The 10937-nt window shown below is 40.3% G+C and overlaps 2 protein-coding genes and 1 pseudogene across 2 annotated transcripts; 2 read left to right on the top strand and 1 right to left on the bottom strand.

Annotated features, from left to right (window-relative positions):
• The first annotated feature begins 316 nt into the window (after positions 1-316).
• Positions 317-1042, top strand: LOC100775010 (U2 small nuclear ribonucleoprotein B''-like). Its single transcript, XM_035442873.1, has one exon. The coding sequence runs from the start codon at positions 504-506 to the stop codon at positions 933-935; it is 432 nt and encodes a 143-aa protein (XP_035298764.1). The 5' UTR covers positions 317-503; the 3' UTR covers positions 936-1042.
• A 1720-nt stretch (positions 1043-2762) lies between these two features.
• Positions 2763-4151, top strand: LOC100773275 (annotated as a pseudogene).
• Positions 4152-8747: 4596 nt separating this feature from the next.
• LOC100774723 (putative vomeronasal receptor-like protein 4) lies at positions 8748-9862 on the bottom strand. Its single transcript, XM_027409253.1, has one exon. It carries the CDS (start codon positions 9690-9692, stop codon positions 8748-8750), a length of 945 nt encoding a protein of 314 aa, XP_027265054.1. The 5' UTR covers positions 9693-9862.
• Positions 9863-10937: the final 1075 nt, after the last annotated feature.

Genomic DNA, 10937 nt, shown 5'->3' with positions numbered 1-10937 from the left:
GTTTTTATTTTGTCTTGTAACTTTTGAGACAGAATCTCCCTACGTAAACCAGAATATCCTTGAACAACAATTACTTTGCTCAGTGTCTCTAGTGATGACCTTTTAGGAGTGTATCATGGTCGTCTCCAAGGTTTGAAACTCTTTTATATTCTGTTGATTTCTTTAAAAAAAAAAAAAAGAAAAAGAAAAAAGAAAAAAGAAAAAAGCTTCTGGTTTTGGCTCAAGCGGGACACAGCTGGCTTCAGGCTATTCCAAAGGTTTTACCCAAATACGGATATTAGACTAAATCACACGATTTATATCAACAATATGAATGATAAAATTAGAAAAGAAGACTTGAAGAGATCCCTGTATGCCCTGTTTTCTCAGTTTGGACACGTGGTAGATATTGTGGCTTTAAAGACCATGAAGATGAGGGGCAGGCTTTTGTTCTATTTAAGGAACTGGGTTCATCCACAAATGCTTTGAGGCAGTTACAGGGATTTTCATTTTATGGCAAACCAATGCGAATTCAGTATGCAAAAACAGATTCCGATATAATATCTAAAATGGGTGGCACTTTCGCTGACAAGGAAAAGAAGAAAGCTAAACCCATGGAACAGGCTGCAGCAGCTGCAAACAAAAATCCTGGGCAGGGAACACCAAATTTGGCTAATACTCAGGGAAACACAGCACCAAATCCTCAGGTCCCTGATTATCCTCCAAACTATATCCTATTCCTTAATAATTTACCAGAAGAGACGAATGAGATGATGTTATCCATGCTGTTCAACCAGTTCCCTGGTTTCAAGGAAGTTTGCTTGATACCTGGGAGGCATGACATTGCATTTGTAGAATTTGAAAATGATGGGCAGGCCGAAGCTACCAGAGATGCTTTACAAGGGTTTAAGATCACACCATCCCATGCTATGAAGATTACCTATGCCAAGAAATAACATTTGGATTAGGCAGTTTGAAAGGACTTGGTATTATTTATAGTGTTTGTTTTGATAACATTCGGTCAAGTCATTTTAATGGTTGGAAATGAAAGTGAAGTTTGGGAGAAAGACGCACTAATTTTTTTTTTTTTTTTGGTGAACTGTGAAATCTGAAGCCTTAATTTTGTACAATAAACTTTTATTTGTTAAAAAAAAGAAAGAAAAAAGGAAAGAAACCTTAATCAAAGGCCCAGTCAGAGCACTGTCATATACTCCAGCCTGAGGATGGATAGCCATGCATCAGCATTTCTGTTCCATTTCTTTATCTCCAGGAGCTAGTCTCCTTTGATCTTTCTGAAGCTGGGGACCAGCCTTGTTAGGCATAGAAGGAAATTGGAGGTCCTGGGGTTCACAGAGCCTCTCAACTGCTCCCGAGAGAGAGAGAGAGAGAGAGAGAGAGAGAGAGAGAGAGAGAGAGAGAGAGAGAGAGAGTTCTGCTGTAATGACACTTTCCATGGCACAGCTGAGGGGATGGGAGATCTTACCTCCATGGACTCACCTGGACCTCTGTGGTGCAGACAGGCTCTGGAGCAGCTCTGGGAAGGTGACACTTGCAGGTCATATTTGTACTGTCAGGATTTATGGGGCTCCTGGCAGTCATCAGGTATTGCAGACTTCAAGTTTCATGTTGTCACAGTGTCAGGGGGAAGGGAGGCCTCTGCGGAGCCCCAGTCCCAGAAGAGCTTCCCCCTCTCTGCAGTTACTACATCTGTTTTGCTCAGAAGTCATTTCAAGCTAATTAGGGTTTAATTACTTTGAGAGGAAGGATGGTGAGAAAACGGACAACGAACTAAGTTTCTGTGTATGGAGCTCCCCGAATCTCCTGACTGGTTTTCCCATTTCCAAAATGCCATGCTGTGACCTGGCAGGGACAGCCAGCTTGTCTGACACACAGCCAAGTCACTTGTTTTTTTCTTAAACTCCTCCTTATACAGGATTAGAATTAGCTATGTTCAACAGTAAGGATTCATGTGCAAGTCCCAAACATCAACTAGAACAAGTTTAGAGTCCTTTTTTCTACCTATGCCTGTGGTAGTGGAGGTCTTTGCTGTAACTTATTGTTTTATTCCTGCATATTAAATATCAAAATGGACTTGAAATGAATGCCATCTTGACCTTATTCCAAAAGCAATATTTACTCCTTATAAAACTTAAATGACATTTCTAAATGTCATTGCCTAAGAGTGGACCTTCCACATACATTTCAATCTAGGTCCTAGGAGACCCTACCTCTCCCAGATGGAAAATGATGTAAATAAATATACAGGGCTAAGATTAGAAATGATGGCCTCATTATTTTGTTCTTAAAGAGAAAGCACCATTGGGTTGACATAGGAGATGAGTTGTAGGTCATGGCTCTTACTCTGTGCCCTGCATGATGGTGTCTCCATACAACAGGTGCAGCTGACACATACTAGAAGCTCAAAATGTTTCTTCTGCAAATGAAATGATAGATTTTGAGGAAACCAGAGCTTCTATCCACTGTATTGAATGTGGAATTCAGGAACAGGGATACTAAGTTATACATTACATACGTCACAGTTGACAAAAATTGCAAAACAAGGGTTGTTGGCCAAAGGGCCCCATGGTAGCAGACTGATCTAAGATAGAAGTGTTTGCCTGGCCCAAGAGGTGGTGCTACTTAGGTTGCAGAGACCCATGGCGATAGCTGAATGATCCAACAGCTTTCCATGTCCTGGAGACTGTAAGGATGGAGGCAGGCAGAGGGGGAATACTCAGAAAGTTGATGTCCAGAGTAGCAGCAAGATACTGCACTTTCCAATCATGAAGCTCCAAGTATTGGTGTTGCTGATGTCCTTATTTGGTGTCCTGAGCTGGATGCAGGAAGGATTCTTCACCTCTACTGGGCACAACACTGACCTGATTTATTCAGAGAAGGAACTGGTACAATCTCTGAAGGGGCAAATCCTTGTGGAGGAAAACAAGCTCTCCAAGATTAAGAGCTGGGCCAGCAAGATGGAAGCCCTGACCAGAAAGTAGGTTGCCAACTCTAAGGGCAACCTAGCTCATCCCGTGAATACTTATAAGCTGGTGAATCAGTTGAACACAGACTGGCTTGCAGTGCAGGACTTTGTTCTGCAGGACTCAGTGCAGGTTTTGTCGCCAACCTCTCAGTGCAGCAGGAATTCTTCCCCACTAATGAGGTTGAGTCTGGAGCTGCCAGAGTGCTGATGAGACTTCAGGACATGTACAAACTGGACCCAGACACAATTTCTAGAGGGGGAACTTCCAGGAACAAAGTACCAGGCCATGTTCAGTGGGGATGATTGCTTTGGGATGGGCCACCCAGCCTACAGTGAAGGCGACTATTCTCATACTGTGCTGTGGATGAAGTAGGTACTGAAACAGCTCAATGCTGGGGATGAGGCCACCATAACACAATACCTGGTGCTAGACTTCCTCCCTGAGAGGGATGTCTATGAGACCCCGTGTTGTGGGGAGGGCATCCAACTGATGCCCCAGAGGCAGAAGAAGCTTTTCTATAGTTACCATCATGGCAACAGGGAACCACAGCTCCTCATCGTTCCCTTCAAAGAGGAAGATGAGTGGGACAGCCTGCATATCAACAGATACTATGGTATGATGTTGGATGAAGAAATGAAAAGGATCAAGGCAATCATGAAACCCAAAATTGCACAAGCCACTGTTCATGATCCCAAGACAGGTGCCCTCACTGTTGCCAGCTACAGAGTTCCCCAAAGCTCCTGGCTAGATGAAGATGATGACCATGTTGTGGCCCAAGCCGACACTTGGATACAGAATATCATAGGGTTGACAATGAAGACTGTAGAACTATTGCAGGTGGAAAACTATGGAACAGGAGGACAGTACAAACCACAATTTGACTTCTCTAGGAGACCTTTAGACAGCAGCCTCAAAATGGAGCGAAATGGGTTAGCGACATTTCTTAACTAAATAAGTGTTATAGAAGCCGGAGGTGCCAATGTCTTCCCTGACCTGGGAGCTGCAATTTGGCCCAAGAAGGGCACAGCTGTATTCTGGTATATTCTTCCTCAGAGTGGGGAAGGTGATTATCATACAAGACATGCAGCCTGCCCTGTGCTGGTAGGCTGCAAGTGAGTCTCCAATAAGTGGTTCAATGAATGAGGACAAGAATTCTTGAGGCCATGTGGAACAACAGAAGTTGATTGATGTCCTTTTCTGCTCTGTCCCTTCCTGGCCCCATAGTCCAAGTCATCTTTAAGTTTAGCATGACAGATTCCTTTCTCATTAACATTAGCCACCAGCACCTGTGGCTCCCAGTCCCCCTGGCTCAGAGGCTCCCCCTGTGTGCACCCATTGCACAGCTGCCCTCACCAGCAACTGGCAACTCTTCAGCACACGTAGGTTGCTTCTTTTTCCCTTTACCAAAAATCCATTCAGTTTGTTTTTTTTTTTGATTTTGCTAGAATCCACAGGTTGGGCAACATTTGGGGCAAGCCAGACTGGAGCTTCAGTGTCTCTCGACTTGATTTGGAAGTACACATGTGACATCTTCTGGTCAAACATTGTTATTGAAATACAAAGTTAATAACAAACCAGCAAGCATCCACATGTCTCCTGCCTGCTTTGTTAAGATACTAAGACACAAGGACAAATTTCCAAGAGTTTATTTGAGGTAAATTACTTAATGTTTTTGCATTTTAAGCTGACAAATTTTATTTTTACAAATTGTAAACTACAAATTGGAATTCTAGAAGAGGTATATAACCTACCTGGGTTGTATACATTTTTAGCCATAGCTGCTATTGGTTTGGTAATTCATATTATATCCTTAAAGAAATGGTTTGATAACAGAGCCACAAATGATAACTTATAGAAATGATACAGACTTTATAGACTGGTAATAGGAGATTAGCTAAAAGAATTCACACCATTGAAAATGATAATCAAAATTTGATAGGCAAAATTCACTCCATGGAACATGGAAATGAATTATTAGCAGAAAAATTCTTTCCATGTCAAAGGGTTATGAAACTTTACAGAATGATAATGCTGGGTTAGCTAAAACGATTTGTAACATTGAAAATGACAATCATAATTTGACAAGCAAAATTCACTCAATGAAACATGGAAATAAATTATTAACAAAAATTTCTTTCCATATCAAAGAGTCATGACAAGCTAACAGAGCATTGCTTTTGGAAGGCAATCTTCATGCCATCCAAATAATCTCTAAGGATGAGAAAATATTGATGAAAGAAAATTTAAAACTTATAATCATATATGAATGATGAGAACAAGAAGCTGACTGATTTAATAAAATTGTTAGAAATATTTACAGGTTAAGAAGTTCAAGCACTACAAAAAATGATAAATAGATTTCAAACTTTAGAACTTGTTAAAACTGATAAACAAGGAGATGAGACAGACAAAAGAGAATAGAAAAGACTTGGCAGAGATGAGTTACCAAGAATTTTAGCTACTTCCCCTGCTATGATCTATGCTGTTACTGTTTCTAAAAAGCAAGCAAATGTTAAATATCCAAAAGGATATACAATATGTAAATGGGAGCCTATTCATATAAATATATATATAAGACATTAAGAAAGCAGTAGTTTCTTATGACATGCATTCACCATATGTGAGGCAGTTAGTAAAGATATGAGCTTCAAGAAATAAGATCACGCCACATGACTGGCTTTAATTAGTGTCAGCAGTGTTAGAATATGGTCCACAGCTAAAATGAAAGAGTTATTGGAGAAAGGAAGCTACAGCCCTTGAACATCAAAGTAGAGTCAAAGATTTTGAGTCTTCCCAAGACCAAGTTCTTGGCCATTATGCTGATGTAAATAATCAGACTACATACAATGAATACATCTTGTCCTTATGCCGTACAGCAGCTTTGAATGCTTAGCACAAGATTCAAGAACCTTTCAAGGGGAAAAATTGAGTTGTATACTGGGTTATACAGGCCCAAAAGAACCCTTTAGTGACTTTGTGCAAAGACTGACTAAGCTGTACAAATAGGGGTAGAAGATGCAGAAACTAGACGAGTACTCATTGAATCTCTGACTTTTGAAAATGCTAATTTAGAATGCAAAAAGGTACTTGGGCCCTTAAAGATTGAATCAGCAACAATGAACAAATGGATCCTGCACACAGCCAATGTTGAGTCTTTTGACTGTAACTGAGACTTGGGTAGGAGAAGCAATTTCCAAAGATATAAAGAGACATCAAAATTGTGGCAGAATAGGCCATCTGAGAAGAAATTGTTGACATGACGCTCCTAGAACTAATGTTTCTTCTGGGAGGGACACAAATAGAAGCCCCAACATTCTAGATTATGCAGAAGATGCGGCAAATGCCAACATTAGACCAACGGATGTAGATCAACAAGAGACAACAAGGCAACACCAAGAAAAAGATAGGGAAAAATTTACCTTCATGGTACCTATGTATGAAAATTCTTAACATGTGGAGAGATATCAATGGAAGGTCCTCCCACAAGGAATGTTAAATTGGCACAGCTCCACAGTGTGCCAATATTTTGTACAAAAACCTTGGGAAATAATTCATGTACAGTTCCCACAATCTATGATTATCATTATATGAATGATATTTTATTGGTTGATTCAAAGGCAGACACTTTGGGAAAAAATGTTCAAAGAAGTAAAAAAAAAAGTTTGCCTTACTGGGGATTACATATTGCTTCTGAAAAAAAAATGCAGGGCAGAGATTCTATTAATTACTTAGGATATAAAATAGGTCTACAGAAAATTAGACCCCAAAAAGCACAGATCAGGAGAAATCAATTGTGGACCCCTAATGATTTTCAAATATTGCTAGAAGAGATTTCCCATCTACAGACCACTGTTAGAATAGAAAGATATGAACTAAAAAAATTGAATAAGACCCTAAGAGGGGACAGGGACTTAAATAGTCCAAGAGAAGTATCAGCTGAAGCTGAAAAAGAATTGGCTTTGTTGGAAAGAAGATACAAGAGGCACAAGTGGATCCTGTGGATCCAAAGTTTAACTGCATTCTGGTTACATAACCCTCTAGGGAATACCCTTCAGCGATTTTGAGGCAGAGGGAGTATATTATATTGAAATGCTTATTTCTGTCACATAAACAGAATGAAAAATTAAAGACATATGTAGAAAAGATTTCTGATTTGATTCTAAATGAAAAATTAAGACTTCATCAGCTGACACTCATGGACCCTGCTAAAATTATAGTACCTTTAATTCCTTTTTTTACAGTCAAAATTTTGCCTTTAATTCACACAAATGTTAACACTGGTTTTGTCATGCATATCACATTTATGGAATAAACACAAGTTCTGTAAGCCAGTCTGGCTTTGAACCTGGTGTGATCTTAGCGATTTATATGGTTCAGGGGAAAGGAACAGGTCCTTGTACATACTAATTACTTTCACACCACAGCAATGGACCTCAAAAATCTAGGTATCATTAAGGTCTTAACTATTTATATTTACCAGACTCAAAACGGCTATGCACAAGTGCTTGCCTAGCACTGACAAAGTTCTGGTTGAGCTCCTAATACAGACAACTTTGCCAAACTACATAAAGGTGCAAGACCCCAAAGTTAACCTTCAGCAGGAAGCTGTGAAGATCCTCTTCTTTCCTCAAAAGGATGAGATACTTGTAATCACTGATCACTTCAGATGACAGTCCCAGCACAGATGCGACTTCTCAAGAGACCTAGTACCTTTAATTAATGAGGAAATTTCCTCTTTATGGAACTATAATAAATATTGACAAAGAGCATGCCTCTTCTTCCTCTTATTGGTTGACTCTTAGAACCTGATCCCATGCCTTAATGGACCAGTACCCTAAAGGCTACTGGCTGAATGAAGGTACAATACCTCTCTACCTTCAGGACCACAGTTCTTATGTTCACAGCTGAACCCCACATTCCTGAGCAGCAATAGGAAGGATGGAACCCTAAACTCTGATTGTGTGGCTGATGGGCAGGGTGACCTAAAAGAATGCCACGTGTTCTATGTAGGCCCTAGTGAGTGAATGGAAGTAAGAGTCAGCAGCTTAGTTGCAATGTTACTGAGGTATTTCTACACAGCACTGTGCACACGAGTGGGGTTCACAAATGGGGTTTCTTTTACAAACCATGATGGCATTCTCTAAAAGATATTTCCCCTGTGCTTTCCTATATATTTTGGAACCACACATTAGTGTCAAGAGTGCATTTGGAATTGCCTTACACTATTTATTCTTATCAGTTCTTTAGTGCTGGGTACCCAGAAATACCAAGCATTCACTAGCTGCTGTGAATTAGAGTCTCTGCCTGTGCATGGCCACTTTGCAAGAGACATTCAGATAAAGGATGCTTCCTGGCATCCTTCTCCTTCACTTGCTCTCCTGCTCACTGGATTTGGAATAGCCTCTGGCACATGGTAAGTGCTTTGTAGATAAGTAGGGGAGTTGGTTGATCACAGAAGTAAATTAGAAGGAACAAGAAGACAGGAAACATTTGTGGACCCTTATGAGAGCAAAACTCTAGCATGAAGAAAGATAAAATTCTAATTTCAGGTGACTGTATGCCCTTCTGCATTTCCTGATGAAGGATGCAGCAAACTAAACTACGTGATAGGAATGGTGAGATGGTGGGGTAGTGAGAATCAATGCCAACTCCCTAGAGCCTGAACCACTCCTCAATTATCTAGGACAAGCGTTCTGAAAAATATTAACCAATTATCTCAATGAATTTATTGTTGTGATACATTAGAATGGAAGAGCAAAGCTATCCAGTATACATAGCTTTAGTTCATAAAGAACTAGTTGTGAAAAGGAATTTTGTATTTCTCAGAACACAGCAATGCTTAGCAACATGGATATCCCTGATGATCAGGACAAAGGGACTGAGGCCGGCATAGCTAAGCACTAAGAATGCTTTAATATTGAGTATTGTGGAGTCATGTGTCACTATGGAGCCTATATAGAAGGAGAAAATGAAATCTGCCCAATAAAAGAAAAGAAAACAGGTCATGAGAGTGAGAACACTATGGGTAGCTCTGATTTCAGGACTGTAATTATTTGGGAACCTGGAGCTTCGAAGGTACAGGACACGTATGTGATGTTTGTACAGATGGAGAGCCATAGATCCACTGCTCCAGCCCATGAGACTCTGAAAAATGACATCACGAAGAGCCATGAGAGAGAGAAACAGCCACTTAACTATGTGCCTGGATGGCAGCATATAGCAATGCCCAGTATACATCGCAACATTAGACTTGTTCGTGCTCCTGGCTGCTGTGATATAGTGGAGCAAGTTAGAGCTTATCAGGGAATTAAAGATCCAAAAGAGGAGGAGAAAGGGAAGAACTTGCCATGCAGTCTGTGGTTTGACCTTTCTGCAAAGGGTGGTCCTGGGACTGATGGTGACAGCCTGGACCATGCTGAGGAGACAGGTGGTGCAGATGGAGAGGCCACGAGCCACCCTTTCTAGATAAATTATAGTTTTACAACCAACGTCACCTAGGAAGTTTCTGTAATAAAAATTTGTGGCTATGTTTCTGACCCCTATGCAATGAATAATGATTGTGTTTACAAAAGCCAGGTGGACGAGAATAACATCTATATATTTTTTCTCAGGACTCATAATAAAAGTATACACATGTCTCACAAATAAGATCATGTTCCCTAAAACTCCAAGCCCAGTAAGTGAAAAGAAAGTTAATCTCTGGATGAGGTATCTCCAAATCATCTTCATGATATTTCCACAACTAGGAGCTCCCTTTTGAGAAGCACAAGGAAGTCAACGTAATATGGTTCATGCCTGTGTGTTCTCCAGTGAAAAGAACAGTGTGTTATGTAAATGCCCAGAGTTCTTTGCTCATAGATAGCTGATTTCATTCTTGCCCCATCTGTTCTTGCTTCCACTGACACACCACTGATGCTGATGACAATTGGACATAAACACCATGCTGATGCATTGGCTGCTTTGCAGAAGATTGTTTTTTTATCTCCTCCATGTCTAAACTTTTCCCCATGAGAACATCCAAAGAAATGACAGCATCACTCACTTTATAAGCCATGATATTGAGCATCAGCTTAGAGGCCTCTCTTCCCAGATCCTCTTTGCCATCCTGCACACACTCATCCCTCAAGTATTAAACTAATAGAAAATTGCAGCAACCTCAAAGGAGTGTAACACTTGCCCAAGTGGTATTTCTTTTCAGGGAAACTCATGTGGCTTTTCTTTGTCTCCAACTCTGAATTGACCTGGGCAATAAAATGGCACATATATTAATTGGTTAGGGCTGTAGCTAGCCCATTCACTCACCTTTGGTGGGATGGTGTGATTAGTTTTTGTTCCCTTCCTCTCATGCATGGGATTATATTAAAGGAAACCACTCCTCTCTTGTGTGCATTTACTGATCATTTCCTAAGAACATTCTCTCAAGAAAACATCATGTCTCAGTCTCAGCTTGGACATTGTTTCTTTGGACTCCCAACAAAGGCACATTCTATCATTTTGGTTTTTAATGCTCACCAAACCAATGATTTTATCAGTCAGTAATGCTCTATCCTATAAATAACAAGCAACCTTACAACCACATACTAACATGAGTAATCTCACACACGGCACCCATTTTTCTGTTTTCTCATTTTGTTCAAAGTTAAAATGATTAAAACATGTATTCATTTTGCTACCACTTTTACAAATCATAAATAGATTTATGTGGGAAACTTAAGTCTATTTTCTTCCACTTTTTAGTATTCTCTGCTGTTCACCGAATTTATCTCCAGATTTCTTTTAGCTTCTCCCAAGGACATGTAACCTGGCATTCACCCTGTGGCAAGGGTACATGTGATTTCTCCTTTGTGATCTGATTCCAGCCACGATCCTTCATAGCTGAGTCCTGCCCACAGGTCACAAATGTGTCTCCTATAATTTTCCTGAATCCCCCTGACTGTGCTGTCTGTTAGTCTGCTTATATCATCCTCTCTGTGC

This window comes from Cricetulus griseus, chromosome 3 (assembly GCF_003668045.3).
Source record: "Cricetulus griseus strain 17A/GY chromosome 3, alternate assembly CriGri-PICRH-1.0, whole genome shotgun sequence".
In the NCBI taxonomy this organism is placed as follows: Eukaryota; Metazoa; Chordata; class Mammalia; order Rodentia; family Cricetidae; genus Cricetulus; species Cricetulus griseus.
This window is presented reverse-complemented; position numbering and strand designations above follow the sequence as displayed.

Bases quoted from the DNA above. Each gene is read 5' to 3' on its own strand.
- LOC100774723 (XM_027409253.1), bottom strand. From the start codon at position 9,692: ATGAAGATGATTTGGAGATACCTCATCCAGAGATTAACTTTCTTTTCA.
- LOC100775010 (XM_035442873.1), top strand. From the start codon at position 504: ATGCGAATTCAGTATGCAAAAACAGATTCCGATATAATATCTAAAATG.